Raw genomic sequence first — 25,297 nt, 5'->3', positions numbered from 1 at the left:
TATCAATGAAAACATGCATATATTTTGTTGCATGCACAAATCCTAGAACCTCCACCTCTGCAATAATTTAATAAGAAATGTACACAGTTGATAAATGAGGCCCCTGATGATAAACGGTACTGGGTGTACACTTTAGAGCTAGGTGACAGAGGCTGTTGATATTTTAATATTTTTTACCAACACATTTGTTTCCTTCATCAGGATATAATTATAGTCATGGGTGAAAGTAAGCCGCCATGGTCGGGTAGAGTACCAGCAAAATAAATAGTGGCATTACGCCATACCGGTAAAACATGAGCCCATCACAATAATTTAAATGAAGATGGCAAGAAAACTGTAGGCTATTACACCAGAATCGATCGTTGCCGCTTGTCTGAGCGAATTTAATTAAAAAAGTGTGGTATACGCTCCAAAATGCTGTGTGGTTCGACGTGAACAATGACATTTTGCCAAGGCAGAGATGACTGGCGGAGGCTGAGACTGAAACGCGCGTGGGCAGCAAGACGCATCAGGCTACAAGAGTATACCTAATATGACAACCCCTGAATGTCATTGCACTTTTTGGTGTTTTGTAGCCTAACAGATGTCTCTTTCCATTTTCAAATGGCGGGTGCACAGTGCATTGCTTGGATGCTGTTATTATTTTTGTGGACAAACGTGCACAAGTAGCCTACTTTTTGAAGGAATTGGCAACAGATCTTCATGCGAATATCAAAGAATCCACATAAAACAAATATGCGCATTTTCCCGCTAGAGATGTGTTTCCATCAAAATTACTTGTTACCTATAAAAGGATGTGCGTGATGGTGTAGTGCACATACAAATAAGTTAAAATGGGTTGCCATCGTATTTTCAACTCATGGTTTTCTCACAAAATAATTTGTGTGATAATTTGTGTCAGGTAGCCTAGCGGTTAAGAGCGTTGGGCCAGTAACCGAAAAGTTACTGGTTCGAATCCCCAAATCTTCTACTTGAAAAATCGGTCGATGTACCCTTGAGTAACGCACTTAACCATAATTGCTCCTGTAAATAACTCTGGATAAGAGTGTCTGCTAAATGACAAAAACATTTAAATATTGTGTGCCCTCTCTGGTATTGACACGTGCGCTCTAGCCCAGGGGTTCCCAAACGTTTTCACTCAGTACCCCACCCCATCCAGCACTGGGGAACATCCCGCGCACCCCACGTCTATTTCTTTGGGCACAAGCACTGTTCATGACACAAACTGTTCATACCCGTCTTTATTTCCTGAAATTCTACACATTTTGTCATGGGTTGCAGAGAGCATTTAGCAGTTTTAAAGCAAATTTTCTTGCAATTCTATACATTTTGCCATGTCTAATATGTATGCACGTGATATTTGAGTGACTCGAACATTGCTACAAAATATATGGGCTAAAAAAAACAGCTGACATGGGCTAGTTTATATGGACATTTATAACACGTTATAAATATCTCTCTAAGGTATGCAATGACTGACATGACAAGAGGAAAACTGATGATGCACTACCCATTTTCGAAATTATTCCTTGTGCATTCTACTATAACAGCTTTCAAGAGTAAATTGAAAGCTGGACTGAGTTCCCCCACAGTTTGGGAACAACTCACCGCGCTATCTGCGCGCTGTTGGCTAGAGCGCACGTATAGCCTACATTATGAGATTATATGGACAAAAGAGCGAGATTATTTTTAAAAAAGCACTTTCACCACCATGTGAAGTTAATCATAATGTATTTAATCTGTAGTTTAATCAACTAAAAGTGCATGTTTTCCCGAAAAGTCATAGTTTGAGGAACGCACAACGTGTCATCGCGTGACTCCAAGTTTACTTCGAAATTATGGTTATTATATCAATATTTGCGCATAAAAGCGTTTCCACCGAAATTTCTCGCATAATTCAATTTACCGACACATATTTTGTTTGGTCGACATGTGGAAAGTTTACAGTTTCCATCAGGCCTGTCATTACTTTTGTATCTGACGTACTTTACCCGCGTCAAAACGTTGGATACAAACCTGGTTAATCAGATGAAAACATCATGACTGGTTGTATTCATGCCAAATTAAAAGGCAATACATTTTACATTTAAAAATGACATGTTTTTAGTATTCACTAAGCATAGTGGATATTACCCCTTCATAAGAGTGTCAATTGTTTTGTAAATAATATAAAAAAGGCAAATCTAAAAAAGACAAGTGGTTACCTTTCTGGAATATTTATAAAATACTCTAAGTGGGAAATATTTAAATATAACCCTAGCAAACATCTGAGTTTAGATTTCTACCTGTGGTATTTTCCATTGGGGGGTGAACTGCTCTGATGTAGAACGTAAGCTCAATGTCTACTGAGCATCTACCCACATGTGAGTTGAAAAACAAGCCCTTGAAGCCCCTGCAGACTGAGTCATTATAATGCCCCCCTCATATGTGTAGTCATTGTGGGATTTGATTATGGGAAAGTCCCATTTTTGGCCATGCTGAAGTTCCCCCTATCGGCAACACCTGCTGAAGGGGTTTAGAACAAGTCCCACAGACGCAATGAGTTATTTTTGTTTTGCCTGTATTTTTACCTTAAAATCCCCTCCATATGTGTGGTAGAGAGGCTTGAAAAAGTCCTCTGGGCTTGGGGAATAGTTCATCAAGTGTAGCCTCTTCGGCCACAATCTGCAGGGAAGAGATGTAGAGGCAAGTGACAAACAGGTTGTTTTCACAAAGGAAATTATATGTGAATATGTGAAAGTGACATGACCTGAATAGTTCTGCTTTTCACAAATACTCTTTCACTTTTCATTTCTGGGAAGATGGAATTTCTCTCTATGCAGATGTTATAATATGTTTTATAGGGTAAGTGGATTACTAATAATAATGTAGAAGCAAACCTAACCACCGTGCTATCATGGGTTAGGTTTGGTATAATGATAATGTAGAAGCAGCTCTGACTTCCTGTATCTGCAAGTAAAGAGCATCAGCTGTGGTTTCTGTGTATGTGGGAGGTTATGCCAGGAAAGTGTATAGTGTATTCACGCTTTCTGTAAAAACACCAAGAGGCTGAACATTTCTAGCCTGGTCACAGATCAATTTGTGCTTTAGCCAACTGTTGTTTGTTCAAGGCATCTGACGAAAGTCAGAGAAGTTGGATGTAGCACATATGATAGTGACCAGGCTAGAACATTTCATTTATTGGCAGACCTGAAGAAATTGAGGATACAAGTTGGTGTCTGATAAAAAATGTTTAGCAAACACAAACACTTACTGTTACCTGAAGGATCAAAAATAAGGCATACTCACATTTTAAAGAGGTAGCACAGGCAGCACAGGATCAAACAGGGGAGAATGGTCAGTAAAACGGGCCACTGCCACCATAACTTATCATCCCCTTCTGTAAAAAATACACATAGTGTAGAGAGAGAGAGAGACATTTTACTCCACTTCATACATTACTATAACCTGAAAAATTAAGTCCAAATCAAATATATTCAGGAAAAGCATGTAACGCAGATCAGTCAAAACTAAACTTGCTGCATTCATGTACCTGTAGTCCTCCATTCTACGGTGGAGCTCCATTCACTCCAGGGACCTTGGTAGTAACTCGCAGGGTTCACTGAGGCCTGGACATTCGCCACATACTCAGTTCCTGGTTGCAGTTGAAGGCTGTTTAGCACTAGGTACCTCTGGTCCTCTCTTACAGGGTAATAGACTGGATCCTGTAGGTCAAAAGAAAAACGTATATTTAACAGTTTGGGGGACCTGGTCTTTCACATACTGTAATATTTTATTGGAAACATGTAACATAGCAAATATATTTTTTTACCTTTATATAGTTATTATTTGTTGTAATCCGCACCCTGTACATGAGGGATTCATCAAGGTAAATGTTTTGATCCATCTGCCAAGTGACGTTGTAGCTGTCAATGTTCTCTGTCACTTGTACATTGACTGGATGCTGCGGCTTCACTATGGAAGAAAAGGCCGAGAAGCTTGGGTTGGAACCATTATATGAAAAAGGTATGGATTCAAGTGCACAAAGCTCAATCATTTGTACCATATTAGCTTTCAAAGCGGGTGATACATAAGAACCCAGGACGCACAGTCCACATCACATAATAATCCTCATTGTAAAGACTGTTCAACACTGTCATTTCAAAGCTGTGCAAAGTTCAAAACTGCTGATAAAAATGTGTCACAGCAGAATAGGACACCATACTCAATCCAGTAATTGGCTGATAAGTGGCTAATAAGATGACCTTACTGCTAATAATAAACACTTCTTATTCATGCCATATCTTGTCACTGAATCAGAGACAATGTTCAGGGGAAAGTACAAACCATCCTATGACATAGGTCTACTCCACTTACCTAATTTATGCAATTTCCAGTCAGTTGAGTCATCTGTTTTCCTTTTGTCTTCTTTTCCTGTGTGCTTTACTCTTGCAGTGCAATTAGTGTCAGCGAATGTTAACATGAAAAAATCTTCTGGTTGTATTATACACCAGCTTTGTGAGGGTGTTATTTCACAGCTATCATTCACTTGTTCTTCATAATCTCTGAAAAGAGAGAAGAGTGATTATACTATTCAAATACAGCTTGTGTGAAGAAAAACCTTTTCATATTTGGTTTTAGTTATGTAACATTCAGATGTTTTTCTTAAAATTATATGTTTAAATGTTACAGTACATAAATATGTATAAATGTGATCTCTTAAATCTATCGGTGCAAGGCCAGACACACAGCAGTGAAAGAGAACAGTGTGTACCTGCACTCTGCCTCAAGGAGAATGGGAGACGAGGGCACTGTGCCTGAGCAGGAACAGTTCAGGGATGTGTTGTAGTCTGTGGTGCAGGTGACATTGCAGAAACATGCAACTGAATGCAGGAAAAAAGGATGATGTGGTCAGTGTGATGCCAGTGCCATGGTACCCAGACTCATAGTCTATATAAGGCTCAGCTGGTACCCTGATGTGATAAAAACATTTCCTGCTAATCCAACCAATTACTACTCATAGGAGATAACTATCTAGATATGTGTTTGAGAAAACACATCACTTGAAAATCAATACAATATATAGCACAAATAATAGATGAGAAAAAGTTCAACTTACCATATTGAATCAGGTAAAACAACACCAGTGAGCTGATTAGCGGTTGTTTCACAGCCATGAGGGCAACAATGGACTGTTCTGCTCAATAACTGAGATCATCAATGGCACCTGAAAGCCTGAAAAACAATCAATCACATATGTCCTTGTGTTGGAGTTCATTATTTGAAGTGAAATAACCATTACTGGAAGTGTAGGAAACAAATATATAGTATTGTATTGAAGTCGAGAAGAAGGAGAAAGTCTTGAATTAAACTATCACTTTCATGTCAAGCAAAAGGTTGGAAAGTCTGGAAATGTAAGCTACAAATGCGTTTACAATAACACCAAACCTCACACAAAGAAATCTTAACAATGGTAGACAACGCTAACAATAGAATAAAGATATTGTACTTCAATGTTATTCATGTTATTCAGAAAAATACTATTCAGATAGTATTCTTACCTTATTGGTTCTGATAGATTCGGCTAACCATGCCACATGGCATCATTGTTAGAGTAGTTCTAAAGCCAAATGAATTCATTAATTTGTGTCACAGACTGTGTGATCAAGTTCAGTACACAATGACATATCTGACATATTGGAAGTCGTCATCTGCTGCAGTGTCACTGAGGATGTGGTTGTTTTGTGGCTACCCTGTGAGCATAGCAGGAGGTCCCTTCCAAACCCTGCTTCTGTTTCGCAACATAATCCATCTGTGAGAACAACGTTTGAGACATACACTATATATGCAAAAGTATGTGGACACCCCTTCAAATGAGTGGATTTGGTTGTTTCAGCCACACCCATTGCTGACAGGTGTATAAAATCGAGCACACAGCCATGCAATCTCCATGTACAAATATTGGCAGTAGAATGGCCCGTACTGAAGAGCTCAGTGACTTTGAACGTGGCACAATCATAGGATGCCACCTTTCCAACAAGTCAGTTCGTCAAATGTCTACTAAGCTATATGGAATTGTTTAAAGAAGGACATAACAAGGATATTTTTGCTATGTCATTTAGAATTTTAACAACCCATGAAGTATAAAATAAAATATAAAAAAAATGTGATGAAACGTTATTTTTGGCCTTACTACTATTAGCCGATACATGGAAAAACAGATTCAAGATTCAATAAAGATTCAATAAAAACAAAAAATTATTATAACAGATTCACTACATGGAACGACAGATACTGCCCCCCCAAAAAATCTAAAGGATGTTTGTTCTGAAGTGTCTGTCCAACAGTATATCTGATATAAGACGGATCAAGAAACATTTGTAATTAAATTGTACATGTATTTAACTGCTTATTTTTTGGCACTAAACAGTCCATATTTACAGTACCAGTCAAAAGTTTGGACAGACCTACTCATTCAAGGGTTTTTCTTTATTTTTTATATTTTCTAAATTGTACAATAATAGTGAAGACATCAAAACTATGAAATAACACATGGAATCATGTAGTAACCAATAAAAGTGTTAAACAAATCCAAATATATTTGAGATTCTTTAAAGTTGCCACCCTTTGACTTGATGACAGATTTACACACTCTTGGCATTCTCTCAACCAACTAGAATGCATTTCAATTAACAGGTGTGCCTTGTTAAAAGTTCATTTGTGTGTAGAATTTCTTTCCTTCTTAATGCTTTTGAGCCAATCAGTTGTGTTGTGACAAGGTAGGGGTGGTATACAGAAGATAGCCCTATTTGGTAAATGACCAAGTCCATATTATGGGAAGAACAGTTCAAATAAGCAAAAAGAAACAACAGTCCATCATTACTTCAAAGACATGGAGGTCATTCAATATGGAACATTTCAAGAACTTTTAAAGTGTCTTTAAGTGCCGTTGTAAAAACCATCAAGCTCTATGATGAAACTGGCTCTCATGAGGACCGCCACAGGAAAGGAAGACCCAGAGTTACCTCTGCTGCAGAGGATAAGTTCATTAGAGTTACCAGCCTCAGAAATTGCAACCCCCAAAAATGCGTCACAGAGTTCAAGTAACAGACACATCTCAACAGCAACTGTTCAGAGGAGACTGCGTGAATCAGGTCTTCATGGTCAAATTGCTGCAAATAAGCCACTACTAAAGTACACCAATATGGAGAAGAGACTTGCTTGGGCCAAGAAACACAAACAATGAACATTAGACCGGTGGAAATCTATCCTTTAGTCTGATGAGTCCAAATTTGAGATTTTTGGTTATTATATTGGGCAGAATTTGAGACCGAATATCCAAAGGAACATATTATAGGTCCAATGCTGTTTTTATCTCAATATCAAATCCTTTCTGGGTAACAATTAAGTACCTAACAGTGATTGTTTTCTATCAAAATGGTCAAATAGTAACAAAAATAGCTTCTTAGCAAAGGGCAATTTCTCAAGCAAGAATTTTGCTAGGACTGTCTGGGGGTGGTCTGAGAAAGTAGTAGTAGGTTTGAAGCTCTCTTTTGTATTGGTATATCATTTACCACATGGTGATGTCACCATGGAAGGTGTCATGGAAATTTTAATCAAAAGGAAGAGAGACTGCAGATTCTTCAAAACAACAACTTTTTTTATAAGATTTGTAAATCTGGAGCTGGTTAACAATCCACTCAACATTGCAGCGTTAAGAGCCCAACAAACAAGAGTTGGGTCTCAGCCTTTATAGGAAAATACAACCTCTGTGTACGTGGCAGTTTAGCAGGTTTATTTTTTTATTTATTTTTTATTTCACCTTTATTTAACCAGGTAGGCTACTTGAGAAGTTCTCATTTACAACTGCTACCTGGCCAAGATAAAGCATAGCAGTGTGAACAGACAACACAGAGTTACACATGGAGTAAACAATTAACAAGTCAATAACACAGTAGAGAAAAAAAAGAGAGTCTATATACATTGTGTGCAAAAGGCATGAGGAGGTAGGCGAATAATTACAATTTTGTAGATTAACACTGGAGTGATAAATGATCAGATGGTCATGTACAGGTAGAGATACTGGTGTGCAAAAGAGCAGAAAAGTAAATAAACAGTATGGGGATGAGGTAGGTAAATTGGGTGGGCTATTTACCGATAGACTATGTACAGCTGCAGCGATCGGTTAGCTGCTCAGATAGCAGATGTTTGAAGTTGGTGAGGGAGATAAAAGTCTCCAACTCCAGCGATTTTTGCAATTCGTTCCAGTCATAGGCAGCAGAGAACTGGAACGAAAGGCGGCCAAATGAGGTGTTGGCTTTAGGGATGATCAGTGAGATACACCTGCTGGAGCGCGTGCTACGGGTGGGTGTTGCCATCGTGACCAGTGAACTGAGATAAGGCGGAGCTTTACCTAGCATGGACTTGTAGATGACCTGGAGCCAGTGGGACTGGGAACGAATATGTAGCGAGGGCCAGCCGACTAGAGCATACAGGTCGCAGGGGTGGGTGGTATAAGGTGCTTTAGTAACAAAACGGATGGCACTGTGATAAACTGCATCCAGTTTACCGAGTAGAGTATTGGAAGCTATTTTGTAGATGACGTCGCCGAAGTCGAGGATCGGTAGGATAGTCAGTTTTACTAGGGTAAGTTTGGCGGCGTGAGTGAAGGAGGCTTTGTTGCGGAATAGAAAGCCGACTCTAGATTTGATTTTAGATTGGAGATGTTTGATATGAGTCTGGAAGGAGAGTTTACAGTCTAGCCAGACCCCTAGGTACTTCTAGATGTCCACATATTCTAGGTCGGAACCATCCAGGGTGGTGATGCTAGGCGGGCGTGCGGGTGCAGGCAGCGAACGGTTGAAAAGCATGCATTTGGTTTTACTAGCGTTTAAGAGCAGTTGGAGGCCACGGAAGGAGTGTTGAATGGCGTTGAAGCTCGTTTGGAGGTTAGATAGCACAGTGTCCAAGGAAGGGCCGGAAGTTGTTGGGGGGCTGTTGGCTGAGATTGGAGTAGCCAGGAGGAAGGCATGGCCAGCCGTTGAGAAATGCTTGTTGAAGTTTTCGATAATCATGGATTTATCGGTGGTGACCGTGTTACCTAGCCTCAGTGCAGTGGGCAGCTGGGAGGAGGTGCTCTTGTTTTCCATGGACTTTACAGTGTCCCAGAACTTTTTGGAGTTAGAGCTACAGGATGCAAATTTTTGCCTGAAGAAGCTGGCCTTGGCTTTCCTGACTGACTGCGTGTATTGGTTCCTGACTTCCCTGAACAGTTGCATATCGCGGGGACTATTCGATGCTATTGCAGTCCGCCACAGGATGTTTTTGTGCAGGTCGAGGGCAGTCAGGTCTGGAGTGAACCAAGGGCTATATCTGTTCTTAGTTCTGCATTTTTTGAACGGAGCATGCTTATCTAAAATGGTGAGGAAGTTACTTTTAAAGAATGACCAGGCATCCTCAACTGACAGGATGAGGTCAATATCCTTCCAGGATACCCGGGCCAGGTCGATTAGAAAGGCCTGCTCGCAGAAGTGTTTTAGGGAGCGTTTGACAGTGTGTGTGAGATCATGATGGGAACATATTGAACAAACAAGTGATAATGCCAGTTTTGTTACACCTTTCTGCTGATAGACTTGTCGCTGCTGCTCAAGCTAGCCTCTGTTCTCTTCATATCTTCACACAGCTGTGCCTGATAAAGATACGAAAAGAGCATGGACTGGAAACTGTGGTCACTCTCGGAGGCTCTTTGTCTATGGCCGCGTGACCAAGTTACTCAGAAACAAGAGAGGAAAAATAATGGCTTCTTCTTACACGAGAGAAACAGATAGTGGAAGGCGTATACAGCGCATTTGTATAACAAAGTTTGTAATTTTGTAATTTCACAGTGTTATTCCAGGTGAGAAGAAGGCAGTGGATAGTTAGGCCCCAAAATGGCAGGTAATCCAAAGAAAGAAGACGAGTAGGCGGCGGGTACGTTGCAATAAACTGCAATAAAATAATACATATGGTTGCCACGGTCATTTCCCTGCTGACCGGATGGGCGTTGGAGTGGGCTACGGCCGTCTGGGAGAGAGGAGAGGAGGAGCTGGTTTCCTATGAGAGGTTCATGGCTCTCTTCAGGGCGGTCGTTCTCCAGAGGGCAGAAGGGGAGGTGAGTGACTTTTACAACTCCAGCAGGGTGTTCAGACCACTTCGTAGTACACCATCACCTTACAGACTGTCGCAGCTTCCAGCGGATGGAATGAGCTAGGGCTCCACACTCTATTCCACAAGGGGTCCAGATGGAGTTGGTATGTCAGGATGACAACATACATAGCTTTACAAGGATGGCCATCGGTCTGGATAATCTTCTTTGGGAGCGCCGGTGTCAACCTCGCCACTCACCTCCCTCCTTTGGCTGTCTTGAGGCAGAGCCTGAACCCATGGAGGTAGGGGCCACACACCTCTCCGTGGCAGAGTGGCGTCGCCGGAGACAGCTGGAACTCTGTCCCTATTGTGGCCAGGAGGGGCACCAGCTTCAGTGGTGTCCGGTGCGTCACAACCCAGGGTCCACAAGAGAAGAGGGGCAGCCCCGTGACCTGTCTCCTAGAGTAAGCGTGACTATTCCATTATCATCTTTTCCCGCCAAACCCTTTGATTTCCACTTCACTGGGTGGCTGTCCCTCGAGTGTCGACTCTACAGCTCTAGTGGATTCCGGTGCCGCGGGGAACTTTATCGACCAGGCCCTCGCATTCTCCCTGAACTTAACTTCATACCCACACTCCTCTCCTTTTCCTGTCCAAGCCATGGATATGTGACCATTGGGATCCAGCACAATTATTTGTGAAATAATTTTATGTGGTATAATTCCAACCTCATAGTGTGGAAATATTTATAAAACCTTTTGACTGCACTGGGCCTTTCCAACCATGGGTCTGCTGCAGGTGCCTGACATATCACTTCCTCTCTGCTTCACCTTATGTCAAAAAGTCCTGCACACGTGCCATATGTGCGCAAGCAAGCGCTAACTTGTGGGCAACTTTTATTTTGACAGAGGAAGAAGGTCTGCAGACCAACGTTTGGAAAGTCAGATTATGAATTAAGGGGTCATTCCACTAATTCGGTGCCTTTTGAGAAGTGTAACTTGGTCAAACAAAGTTTTATTCTCAACTTCATAAAGTTCTAACATGTTCAACTTCATAAACATGTTGTCCCATCTCAAGAGGTAAAATAAAAAAACAAAAATACTATAGTAATTGCTCATTAAGTGCTATATAAAGTAACACCGTTGATGATTTCTTCTTAAATCAGCCATAAATCCACTTGTGACAGGGGGAATGGAAGCTTGTTGAGTGAAACAGGAAGTGGCAATTGAATGCAAGCTTCACATTGATTCTTTTTTTTTTAATGAGCGGTTCATGGCTAGCCTGTCTATCTACGGGTTACAGCGTTGACGTGTTATGCCCCACCCACTCACTTTTACACCACAAAACACCAGAAAATTGCCAAAAAGAGTAGAGACAGCTCACCTGGTTTAACTCTATGATTTGACTATTAGATGTTCAATGTTTCTTTTGAAAAAAAAAAAAATTTAAAAGGAATAGTTTCACAATATTAAAACGAGAGTTCAGTTCACATAATAGGGTTGACCTTAAAATGAGGGACACACGTAAATGAATCACTAAATAAATAATCTTCAGAAATTACTTTGTCAAAGCAACAAAATAATTACAGCTTTACAATGATGGTGAAACTTTACTTGACCTTTTGCTTGGCGATACTTTCTTCATTCTCATTTCGGAAGGGATAAGTATATCTTATAAACGTATTTTGTCCAGTTGCAGGTGGAACTCAGATAACAAGGACATATTCAGAAAGACATTAAATCCACTTTTTGTACCGAGTTAGAAATGGCATCGTGTGTGTGTGTGTGTGTGTGTGTGTGTGTGTCTATGTGTGTGTAAATCGTTGTTTGGCTCGCACTGTGGCTGCAGTACTGAGAAATGACGTGTTCCTGCAAAGATGCTCGGAAATGCGAGATATGGCTATCACAAGCTAAAATGTCATTTCAGAACATCTACCTCCTCCCATCTTTCCCGTCTTTTCAAAACAGTAGGCTACTACTGTATCTCTTTAATAAAGCTCAATAAATGCAAAATGAGTGGCAGTCCCACTACTTAAAAAAAAAGATGTAGACTATCGGCTGGAGAATGTTTTATGTATGAGCCCGTCTGATATGAATGACAGTCATCCAATATGCTGTAATAGAAATAAGGCCATGCTCATAAATACATAAATTGTCCTTCATAATCTTAAAACGGCACCGACCGCCACTGATGTACCTTGAGGCAACCAACCTGGTGACACACTCCATTTAGTATGGTATGTATTCATTTGTGAATGTCCATCACCAATTTCATATATGTTATGAATGACAATTGGTATTATATGTTACGAATTTGATAAACATACAATATGTTACGAATTTGCTCAATGAACTATATGTCTCAAATTTGCAAAACGTATGATATGTTATGAGTTTTAGCTAGGTGCTAATGTTAGCTAGACTAGGGGTTAGGATTTAGGGTTAAGGTTAGGTTTAAGTTTAGGAGTTAGGTTAAAGGGTTAGGGGAAGTGTAAGCTAAAAGGGTTAGGGGAAAAGTTAAGGTTAGGGTTAGCTAACATGCTAAGTAGTTGCAAAATAGATAAAAAGTAGTAAGTAGTTAAAAAAGTTGCTAATCAGCTAAAATGCCAAAGTTGTCAGTGATGAGATTCGAACTCACAACCTTTGGGTTGCTAGTTGTTCACGTTATAGCCTAAATCTATGGATGTTACATTGAGCTGGTGAATGGAATATGAATGACAGTCATCCAATATGCTGTAATAGAAGTAAGGCCATGCTAATATGAATGACAGTCATCCAATATGCTGTAATAGAAGTAAGGCCATACTAATAAATAAATCATCCTCCCTAATCTTAAACGGCACCAACCACCACTGATGTACCTTGTGGCACCCCCTGGGCAACCAACCTGGTCTCAGAGCAATTCATTATATTCTGCACTCTCCATTTATACTGAACAAAATATATAAATGCAACAATTTAAACTATTTTCCTGCATTACAATTCATATAAGGAAAGCCGTCAATTGAAACGAATTCATTAGGCCCTAACCTATGGATTTCACATGATTTGGCAGGGGAACCACCATGGGCTTTATTGCAAACAGACATACTCCTCAGTTTCATCAGCTGTCCGGGTGGCTGGTCTCAGATGAAGCTGCGTGTGGAGGTCCTGGGCTGGTGTAGTTACAGTGCCTTGCGAAAGTATTCGGCCCCCTTGAACTTTGCGACCTTTTGCCACATTTCAGGCTTCAAACATAAAGATATAAAACTGTATTTTTTGTGAAGAATCAACAACAAGTGGGACACAATCATGAAGTGGAACGACATTTATTGGATATTTCAAACTTTTTTAACAAAGCAAAAACTGAAAAATTGGGCGTGCAAAATTATTCAGCCCCTTTACTTTCAGTGCAGCAAACTCTCTCCAGAAGTTCAGTGAGGATCTCTGAATGATCCAATGTTGACCTAAATGATTAATGATGATAAATACAATCCACCTGTGTGTAATCAAGTCTCCGTATAAATGCACCTGCACTGTGATAGTCTCAGAGGTCCGTCAAAAGCGCAGAGAGCATCATGAAGAACAAAGAACACACCAGGCAGGTCCGAGATACTGTTGTGAAGAAGTTTAAAGCCGGATTTGGATACAAAAAGATTTCCCAAGCTTTAAACATCCCAAGGAGCACTGTGCAAGCGATAATATTGAAATGGAAGGAGTATCAGACCACTGCAAATCTACCAAGACCTGGCCATCCCTCTAAACTTTCAGCTCATACAAGGAGAAGACTGATCAGAGATGCAGCCAAGAGGCCCATGATCACTCTGGATGAACTGCAGAGATCTACAGCTGAGGTGGGAGACTCTGTCCATAGGACAACAATCAGTCGTATATTGCACAAATCTGGCCTTTATGGAAGAGTGGCAAGAAGAAAGCCATTTCTTAAAGATATCCATAAAAAGTGTCGGTTAAAGTTTGCCACACACCACCTGGGAGACACACCAAACATGTGGAAGAAGGTGCTCTGGTCAGATGAAACCAAAATTGAACTTTTTGGCAACAATGCAAAACGTTATGTTTGGCGTAAAAGCAACACAGCTGAACACACCATCCCCACTGTCAAACATGGTGGTGGCAGCATCATGGTTTGGGCCTGCTGCTCTTCAGCAGGGACAGGGAAGATGGTTAAAATTGATGGGAAGATGGATGGAGCCAATACAGGACCATTCTGGAAGAAAACCTGATGGAGTCTGCAAAAGACCTGAGACTGGGACGGAGATTTGTCTTCCAACAAGACAATGATCCAAAACATAAAGCAAAATCTACAATGGAATGGTTCAAAAATAAACATATCCAGGTATTAGAATGGCCAAGTCAAAGTCCAGACCTGAATCCAATCGAGAATCTGTGGAAAGAACTGAAAACTTCTGTTCACAAATGCTCTCCATCCAACCTCACTGAGCTCGAGCTGTTTTGCAAGGAGGAATGGGAAAAAAATGCAGTCTCTCGATGTGCAAAACTGATAGAGACATACCCCAAGCGACTTGCAGCTGTAATCGCAGCAAAGGTGGCGCTACAAAGTATTAACTTAAGGGGGCTGAATAATTTTGCACGCCCAATTTTTCAGTTTTTGCTTTGTTAAAAAAGTTTGAAATATCCAATAAATGTCATTCCACTTCATGATTGTGTCCCACTTGTTGTTGATTCTTCACAAAAAAATACAGTTTTATCTTTATGTTTGAAGCCTGAAATGTGGCAAAAGGTCGCAAAGTTCAAGGGGGCCGAATACTTTCGCAAGGCACTGTATATGTGGTCTGCGGTTGTGAGGCCGGTTTGTGGAGCCGGTTTGTGTTGTGTGACAAAACTGCACATTTTAGAGTGGCCTTTTGTCACAGGTGCACCTGTGTATTGATCATACTGTTTAATCAGCTTCTTGATATGCCACACCTGTCAGGTGGATGGATTATCTTGGTAAAGGAGAAATGCTCACTAACAGGGATGTAAACAAATTTGTTCACAACATTTTTAAGAAATAAGCTTTTTGTGCACATGGAAAACTTAAGGGGAAGTTAGGGGAAGGGTTAGCTAAAAGGGTTAAGCTTAGGGTTAGAGGAAGGGTTAGCTAACATGCTAAGTAGTTGAAAAGTAGGTAAAAAGTAGTAAGTTGTTAAAGTTGTCCATTAGCTAAAATACTAAAGCTGTCCATGATGACATTTGAACTCGCACTACATGCCCATCCATCCATGCTCATTCGTTTTTTTGTTAAGTAACATGTCTTATGTAACCATACCAAATGTAAAATAACATACTAATTTGGGTATTGCAGATTTAAATGTACTATGTTACGTCTAGTCTATGAGACCAGGCTGGGGCAGATGCTCAATAGAAATTGAGATTATGTAGGCCTACTACATCAGAGCAGTTCTCCCCCTAATGGAAAATACCACGAGTTAACATCTCAATTCAGATGTTTGCTAGGGTTATATTTAAATATGTTCCGTTTAGAGGAGTGTTTTGGAACTATTCCAGAAAGTCAGAAAGGTTTGGGTAACCACTTATCTTTTTAGATTTGTCTTTTTCATTGATTATTTACAAAATTTAAATTTATGAAGGGGTCATATCCACTATGCTTAGCAAACATGTACTGACGTTTAATGTGGCATGAACACAACCAGTCATGATGTTATCTGATTTGTCAAACAAATTACTTAAAGAAGTAGGCAACCTGCATCCAAACAGTTCATTGTGCACCCGTCATTTGAAGAATGGAAAGAAACGTATGTTACAAACAGCAAAAAGTGTATGACAACTCAGTGATTGTCATAATAGGTCTACTTTTGTGGCCCAAATTAATTGATGAGTCTTGTTGCCCACGCGTGCCTTGGGACAGTCATCTCTGCCTTGGCAAAATGTCAGTGTTAACTTCGAACCACACCGCATAATACCTATAGCACACGTTTAAATCCATTCGCTCATTTCTATTGCGACTGACAGGCGGTAATGATACATTGTGGTGCAATAGCCTACAGTTTTCATGCCATCTTTGATTAAATGATTGTGATGCGCTCAAGCTTTACCGGTATGGCGTACTGCTATTTATTTTGCTGGTACTCTGTACCAGGCAACACCCTAACTTCAACAAGCAGGGCTGAAAATGAACAATTAACTGGTTAAAACAAATCATTTTAATAGCTGAAAGCTCAAATAAACTTTGAAGCAGACTATCATACCATCACATAATATGCACAGGCCTTTCTCAATCAAACCGGTATACATTTTCAATCTCATAAAACAAAACAATAAAATGACAGAGCCTGCAGTGAAAAGGGGTGCACAGTTCTCGAGCATTGGCTAGTGTTCTTGTACACGAGTGATGCGTGGTTGACTCATAACCCGTAGGGCGGGCAGATTTAGAGTCATGAAATATTGTGTGGATGAAGGGCTTGTTGAAACAATACATAAAAAAACATCCATGAATGTAGAATTCCTGTGCATTGAGGTTTTTCTTTTATAATTGTTTGGATCTCTGGCATTAGTGTGTAAGCCTAAAGCATTGCAGATTAGATTTTCCTTTCAATTAAGCCCTATAGACAACCAGGTGCGAGTTCCTTACTAATTAGTGACCTTATTTAATCAATCAAGTACATGGGAGAAGCGAAAACCTGCAGACACTCGGCCCTCCAATGAACGAGGTTGGTGCCTTTGCGTTAGGGCCTAACTTTAGGCCTACATGCACGAAATAGCCTACACTCCACTCGCGAAACGCTTTTGGGAACGTGCATAAAAAGTTAATGTTGATCCGCCCAGGCAAAAAGTACAATGCCTGAGTTTAATTCAATAAGAGAAAAGCTGCAAAATGGAGAGTTTACAATAAATAGAATAGAGGGACAGAAAATGTTTCAAATAGGCCTATGGCACCCCAAGGGAACTGTAGCTTACTGTTCAGATGGGTTAAATGGGAACTGGAATCTGGACACTGACTGTAGGTCTGTAACCTCTCACATAGTATTAACTCCTGCAGAGTTAAGCATTTCCCATAGTACATTATACACCAAATGTACATTGACTTTGGAACAGGAGTTGAGAATATTAGATATTTCTTTAAGCATCTTTAGAGAATGCAATGCACAATTAGGGACCATCTGTAGAGGTGGTATCTTTATCAGCATTATAAAAGCTTATAGTATTTCAACGAGGCTACAGAAAATATGCATCCAAGCCGAACTGAAATATTTCTCGAAACATGTTGGTTCCTTTTCACAGCTTTCGGTTTCCATACAACTGGTCCAAATTATGTCATTTGGACATTTTGCACAGAAAATATTTAAATTGTTATTGCATTTTCTCCCCTGACCCCACATGTCTTTGCTCCGCAAAATAATCAGAGATGACAGAACTTTACCGATGTCAGTGAGATCGAAGCGTTCATCAGCAGGTCGCCTAGTGGTTAGAGCTTTGGGCCAGTAACCGAAAGGTTGCTAGATGGAATCCCCGAGCTGACAAGGTAAAACTGTCATTCTGCCCCTGAACAAGGCCGTTAACCCACTGTTCCTAGACTGTCATTGGAAATAAGATTGTGTTTACTGACTTGCATAGTTAAAGGTTAAAATAAAAATGTATTCTATAATTTATTACATTTCTGGTGAAGCAAGGGTTTATTTAGCCTTCTAGGGCAATATATAATCTCATTATAGACAATGTGGCTAACAAATAGCATACCAGAATGTCAGAAATTATAAGCAGAACATATCTAAATTAGGCCACAAATAATCACCCCCTGTCAAATGTGGTGTCTGGACTTACAATTCATGCAGCTTTAGTATTCTGATCATAGAGTTCGGTTCATCATAGAGTTCGGACACCGTCCACTGTATGCGCTTTCGGTAGTCTGATTGTGTCCATACTGAGGAGAAATCAACACACAATGCATCCCTGACCACCTCCAGAAGTGGTCAGCCAGATCTGAACACAATCAGACCAAAGTGACTTTTGTGCGTCTAGACCCGTCTTTTCAATGCGATCTTTGTATTCTGGTAGCAGAAGTCGCCTGTGAGCACACGACCCAAAAATCGTTCCGCAATCTGTGAGGGTGTTTTCACATATGATCCGCTTTAAAATAACCAATCTCAGTCCTCTTTAAAGCAAAATAACTCAGTTCTCTTTGTATTCACACTACCCTTGCCTTTGAAAGAGGAATGAGTCCTCTTTGTATTCATTGCTATGTTTATAAAAGAACCAAGATCTTTTTACAACCTTCACTCAATGCACTCTGGGTTTTTGCAAAGTGCAGGACCAGCCATTCCATCAGACCAATTATCAGCTCAATCTGCAGCTCGATATGGTCCAATCAGTTAATTGGACAGATTTTTTGCCACTTAAGACTGTTTTGCATGGCTGATTGGGCTGCACTACGAATCGATAGTATGCCGGCGACCAGTGCTCTGGCTTTTGTTACCTGCTGACTTGAAGAGCTTCCTACTGGTTATCATGGTCGTGTCCCTGGCGGGAGCAACGTGGATTTTTTTTCTTCTCACACATGATTTAATTTCAAGTAGGATAGCAGCCTACACAATAAATAACTAATATTGATAACCATGTAGATGTCATCTTGATACATGGGAAATAGCTACATAGTAGCCAATATCATGGCCACAGTCACAGTAAGCACACACATACAACACAAGAAGCAACTGTACACCCATCATCAATACTGACAATGTGCCATTATTTGTTGTAAAACTATTATTTGTTGTAGAAATCAGTGAAATACAACTCAGACTCATCCTCTGGCTTCAAAACAGAAGTCCAAACTCTCGCGGTACTGTATCTCAATGTATGGTAGTTGCGTGGTAAGAAACGGAAGAAAAAAAAACACAGCTCAATTAAAACAGAGCGCTTTTGACACACCCACTCCTTTTCACACGCCCACTACTTTCCTTTTGACACACCCACTCGCCTATACTCCGGTCTCCATATTGGGATGCAGCTACCTCCTTCTCCGCCAGAAGTTGTTATCGGACAGCTAGATATACCTACTCACATTTAGGAAGCTAATAGATAGCATTTATTTAAAAGATGAACCATAATAATTATAATCAGAAGATAATATTAACTTGTGCATTTATTGACAACAGAATAATTAGTATAATAACTTCAGATTATGCTGTAAATAATGCTGTAATTGAAAATTGCACACCCAATATAGGCTACTGCGCTATATAGAGCTAGCGTTGAATTTGTACCCTATGTTGTGACCAAATATGTTGTTGTCTTTTCACACTATTCAAACCCACAATGGAATAAAACGTTTTTGAAGCTCACTTAGCCAAAAGATCACACATTGTAAACAATCAATCTAAACATTGCATCAGTACAAAACTACACATATATTTTGTCATGTCTGTGTATCCTTCACATTCGCTAATCAATATTCAAAAACAGCACATCATCATCTTATTTCTGAGGGGTTATGGCAGGGGAAACAGTGCTGCAGTAGTCTAGTGCAGGGGTAACTCTTACCCTACGAGGTCCAGAGCCTGCTGGTTTTCTGTTCTACATGATAATTAATTGCACCCATCTGGTGTCCCGTGTCTAAATCAGTCCCTGATTAGAGGGGAGCAATTTAAAAAATGCAGTGGAATTGGCTTTGAAGTCCCGAGTTGAGTTTGAGGGGAGTGTGTGGTGCGGGAATAATGACAAGTGAACCTGGGAGCTTTGTGTTCACATTGCCCTTAAAAAGGGAACCAGACTGTGGAATATAAGCGAACCGAACAGACCACCTCCCGAGATGGTCTCAGTTCGGTTCACTTCTGGGGATCTTTTGAGTTGTCTGAGTTCCATTGGAGTGTTCACACTGCACAATAAATTAAGAGAACTGCACTTAGTTCACAAAAATTGTCTGAAAGAGACCAAGTGTAGTCTACAGCGCATTTTCTATATTTGCGGGTTAGGGTCAGGTGCATGCTTCAGATTTTCCCTTTATCACATATAGACGGGTGGCTGGGGTTGGGTTATTAGCAATTGTGGGCGGGGGCGGGTAAACAAACAGCTGACCTGCACACCACTATCAGACAAGTCTGTGGGCACGCTTCGTAGTGCAGATGTGCTTGAGCAGAGATCCAAGAAGCTGCAACAGGAACAAGACTAGTCACAAAACGTGGCGATGCTTTCAATTGTGTAGGCAACGCCATGCACATTTACATAGATAAAACCCTAAACATCTCTTGTCTGTAACAAATGTTGGACTCTTCAGACAGCATTCTGCAGTGATACACCATCCCATCTGGTTTGCGCTTAGTGGGACTATCATTTGTTTTTCAAGAAGACAATTACACAACACACCTCCAGGCTTTGTAAGGGTTATTTGGCTAAGCAGGATAGTGATGGAGTGCCGCATCAGATGATTTGGCTTCCACAATCACCCAACCTCAACCCAATTGAGATGGTTTGGGATGAGTTGTACCGCAGAGTGAAGGAAAAGCAGCCAACAAGTGCTCAGCATATGTGGGAACTCCTTCAAGAGTGTTGGAAAAGCATTCCAGGTGAAGCTGGTTGAGAGAATGCCAAGCTTGTGCAAAGCAGTCATCAAGGCAAAAGGTGGCTACTTTGAGGAATCTAAAATATATTTTGATTTGTTGTTTACTACATGATTCCATATGTGTTATTTCATAGTTATTTCATAGTTTTTATTTCATAGTTTTCACTATTATTCTGCAATGTAGAAAATAGTCAAAATAAAGAAAAACCCTTGAATGAGAAGGTGTGTCCAAATTTCTGACTGGTACTATATATATATATACATATATATATATATATATATATATATACATACACACTACCGTTCAAAAGTTTGGGGTCACTTAGAAATGTCCTTGTTTTGGAAAGAACAGCACATTTTTGGTCCATTAAAATAACATCGAATTGATCAGAAATACAGTGTAGACATTGTTAATATTGTAAATGACTATTGTAGCTGGAAACGGCTGCTTTTTCAGGAATATCTACATAGGCATACAGAGGTCCATTATCAGCAACCATCACTCCTGTGATCCAATGGCACGTTGTGTTAGCTAATCCAAGTTTATCATTTTAAAAAGGCTAATTGATCATTAGGAAACCCTTTTGCAATTATGTTAGCACAGCATAAAACTGTTGTGCTGATTAAAGAAGCAATAAAACTGTCCATCTTTAGATTAGTTGAGTATCTGGAGCATCAGAATTTGTGGGTTCAATTACAGGCTCAAAATGGCAAGAAACAAATAACTTTCTTTTGAAACTCGTCAGTCTATTCTTGTTCTGAGAAATGAAGGCTATTCCATGCGAGAAATTGCCAAGAAACTAAAGATCTCGTACAACACTGTGTATTACTCCCTTCACAGAACAATTTGGCTAGAACCAGAATAGAAAGAGGAGTGGGAGGCGAGGCCCTGGTGCACAACTGCGCAAGAGGTGTCCATTAGAGTACATTAGACTTTCTAGTTTGAGAAACAGACACCTCACAAGTCCTCAACTGGCAGCTTCATTAAATAGTATCCGCAAAACACCAGTCTCAACGTCACTAGTGAAGAGGCGACTCTGGGATGCTGGTCTTCTAGGCAGAGTTGCAAAGAAAAAGCCATATCTCAGACTGGCCAATTAAAAGAAAAGATTAAGATGGGCAAAAGAACACAGACACTGGACAGAGGAACTCAGCATCCTGGAGTGGCCTCTTCACTGTTGACGTTGAGACTGGTGTTTTGCGGGTACTGTTTGTTTTATGTCCTGTCCTTCCTCTACCCTCAAAATATCCCATCTATTTCAGATGTCCTTCCAGTTTGAGTTTCTATTTGCCATATATTTTTAACTGTGCTGTTTCACAAAAGTTCTGAACCTATAGACACTTTACGTACACAGTATATATTAGTTATCTTGTTATTAGTCCCACCGTTCAGCTCCGTTCAACACCTCCCATCTGTCTCTTAACACCATCCATATTGGATTTCTATTTGCCATATATTTTTCAACTGTGCTGTGATGTTTCACAAAAGTTCTGAACATTTCTATTCTCATAGTTTCTACAGATTGTAAATTAAAGAAACATTTTTGCTAAAAGTATTATTATATTATTGATTGATTGACTGTGACTTTTCAAATCACCCAGTAGTGCTATCTGCAGAGTTAGCTCCAGGTAAATATTGCAGTTCTTCAGCCATTCCTGGAACTGTGACAAAAAACAAGCTACAGTACCAAAATATATGATCGAATGACTCTGTCTCTTCACAGCAAAATCTGCAGAGCTGGGAAGGTTGTATCCCCCTTATATATGTATAACATTCTATTGGTTCCAATAATTTTGTATAATTATTTAAATGTATAATAATTTATATAATTTATAAACCATGTGCCATGGAATCGGTACATTGAAAATCTATTCCCAACTATTTTGCAATCTGCTCTACCGGTCAAACGTGTTTTCTTTATTTTTACTAACGGAGCTCAAAATGTCCATATATTTTTGCTAGCTGCATGTTTAACATACTTTAACTCCACCAGTCCTATTTATGATATAATTTACAAAGATTTTACCCTTTTTTTAATTCATGTTTTTTTTTTTTTATAAATTAGTATAGTTGAGTTGAATTTGTTGTATTATTTGTTCTGTCTTTTCTGGTGGATTAAACTGAAATTGCAACTAACTTTCTATGGCTTGTTTTAAAAATAGCGATATTTTGGAAATTATTTCATAAAAATAAAAAAACAAAAGTGAGAGGTTGTAGTCTGAATAAAGGGAAAAAGGCCATTCTTGAACATGGGGTGAGACATTCTTACTAATTTACTAGTGAACCAGTTTGGATTTAAGTATAACATTTGTATGACAGATGCCTTTAGTGAGAGGTCTAATGCTTTAATATTTAATCATTTCTGCCCTCCGAATTCATATTCATTATATAAATAGGCCCTTTTAATTTTGTCTGGCTTGCCATCCCAAATAAAATGGAAATCAATCTTCCAAATCAAGATGTGTTTGCTCATGACCTAAGGCACTTGCACAACACAGAATTACATGCATGTGATGCATTTATACTCAAATTTGACATGGTTTTGCGCATGTGCCAGGTGATATAAATGTCAACTTCAGTACTGGCGCTCTAAAAAGTTTGGTAAACAATACCCACTGGGCACACACTGACTGAATCAATATTGTTTCCACATCATTTCAATGAAATACATGGAACCAACGTGGAATAGACTTTGAATTGACATCCTTGCCCAGTAGATTATTTTCCTGTGTATGTTTTGTCTTACATTTTGAGCATTTTACTTAATGTCAATCACAGATAACTGGGGCACTTGCTAGCAATAATGTGAGTATTTAGCAGTGTGGGCCTACATGTTTAAAAATGGATCTAGGCCTAAAAGTAAGCCTATTGGCGTGAGTGTGTGCACAGGCATGCATTTTGCCATCACAAAATGATCAAATTAATCAAACCATTCTATAAAACCACACTGCAGGTCATATTAGGCCAACGTGGGGATTTTTAAATAATCATCTGTCTGTAGCTAAAATAATCTTTGCCAGCTCAAATCTATGGAGATTTTTCTCATTATGTGCTGTGGGGGTGCTAATTTCCAAGAAATGTAGTCTACACTGCAGTGGAAATAATTCTTTATTTTCAAAATCTTACTTGGTGACTGACTTCCTTTCTCCAAACAGCAGAGGGCAATAGTCACGTGGCTGAATCTTATATAATTTTTGTAGAAAATAGCATCTTATTTCTTGGCATTAAATGTTGCATTAAATAGTTTGCTCTAACATGTACTGTATACTACACCATAGAGGCACTGAACACCAGGATAAGATAGAATGAAGGAACTCAATGTAAAGATTTCATCATGCAATGTTTCCCAGTAAAATGCATGGTCTACACACCCTTCTTTTACGTAGGGTCTATGGTTTGCACTCTAGTCTGAGCTACTTGGGAGAGATGTAATTGGATAGATATCCTAATGATGAGAGGTGTTGCTGGGATGCACAGTATCTAGTCACTGTGTGTGCTGAGGTCAGCTTAAAATAACAGGAAATTAAGCCATACCCGAGCATATGGGAACTAAATGATCTGGGCATGTGGAGGCAGCATATGGATTAATCTGTACCTCTAGGATCTTTATCTAGGTTACCTACTTTTACCTCACTTCTAAGTTCCACCAACCCAATAGCTATAGCTACAGCAAAATAATAACTAAAGGTCCAAGAAAGATATTGATGAGGAAAGTGACTCATGGGACTATAATTAAAAACACACATTTACTCACCACATCCTTGCGTCTTTAGGTCGGCATCATTTGTAGGTGTCAAGCCCGTACTACGTTCAGTGTAAAACAATAAGGAAAATGCATGAACCATTAGGCCTACATAATTGAATATTTGACATTGTGTCGGATGTCTGAAAGTAGGTTATATACAAATTGCATTAGGATAATTTCGTTCTGTGCTATATGACAGAAGACATGCTGATTGGTGGGTAAGGAGTGGGAGGCGGGCACAATGAAGACTCAAATTAAAATTGGTTTTATGCTGGTGACCTTGACTGCTGATTCCCTCATCAGACTGATTCTCTTTCCTCTAACATCAATCTAAAATATATATTGTTTTACTATGTCTCTGTGTTTTGCATTTTAGTAGATCATGGAGCTAAATGTTGTATTTTGATAGGCTAATATGTGTATGCGATAGGTTACATAACATTTAATAAAGCTAAATCCATCACTGTATGATGTAGGCTATATGGTGAGGCCATTTAGCCAAGATGTGGCAGTCACAGATTGATTCCACCATCCTATTTGTTGTACATTTTGTATGTTGTGGTGCATTAAAATACCAGTAGACCAACTTGATGTCAGACTGGATCTCAGTGGGAACTGAAAAATACCACCTCTCAGATTTCATTAACCCCATTATCATAGGGCCCCACCCTGTACTATAGGAGACCCAACTCCCTCATACCTACAACCCCCCCCCCCCCCAAAAGCAATTATTTATGTTAGTCTTACAACCAATATTTTTTGGACTGTCCATAGATCAGGAAGTATTTCATTAATTGTCAACTGCATGATTATGGATAGGCCTACATTTGAAGAAAAAAAACATTTACTTTATTATTCAATAGTACACGTTTTGAGATACAAAACGTTTGATTTATGTAAGAAGAAAAAAAGGCACAGTGGAACCCCTCTCT

At 39.7% G+C, this 25,297-nt stretch overlaps 1 protein-coding gene across 2 annotated transcripts in view; it reads right to left on the bottom strand.

Moving 5' to 3' along the window:
* The window catches only part of LOC110486324 (interleukin-21 receptor), a 30,622-nt gene extending 12,267 nt beyond the window's left edge, over nt 1-18,355 (bottom strand). The window contains exons 1-8 of one of the 2 annotated variants that reach the window (XM_021557836.2): nt 17,886-18,355; nt 5,099-5,214; nt 4,754-4,862; nt 4,357-4,544; nt 3,812-3,954; nt 3,533-3,704; nt 3,289-3,379; nt 2,571-2,664 (exon numbers count right to left, since the gene is read on the bottom strand). In XM_021557836.2, coding sequence (XP_021413511.1) covers nt 2,571-2,664; nt 3,289-3,379; nt 3,533-3,704; nt 3,812-3,954; nt 4,357-4,544; nt 4,754-4,862; nt 5,099-5,156 — 855 coding nt within the window. In that variant the 5' untranslated portion in view covers nt 5,157-5,214; nt 17,886-18,355. Of the gene's footprint in view, nt 1-2,570; nt 2,665-3,288; nt 3,380-3,532; nt 3,705-3,811; nt 3,955-4,356; nt 4,545-4,753; nt 4,863-5,098; nt 5,215-5,540; nt 5,808-17,885 lie in introns of those variants that run through there. The other variant, XM_021557835.2, reaches the window with a different exon arrangement.
* Nucleotides 18,356-25,297: the final 6,942 nt, after the last annotated feature.

The sequence above is a fragment of the Oncorhynchus mykiss genome, chromosome 13 (genome assembly GCF_013265735.2).
Source record: "Oncorhynchus mykiss isolate Arlee chromosome 13, USDA_OmykA_1.1, whole genome shotgun sequence".
Lineage (NCBI taxonomy): Eukaryota > Metazoa > Chordata > Actinopteri > Salmoniformes > Salmonidae > Oncorhynchus > Oncorhynchus mykiss.
This window is presented reverse-complemented; position numbering and strand designations above follow the sequence as displayed.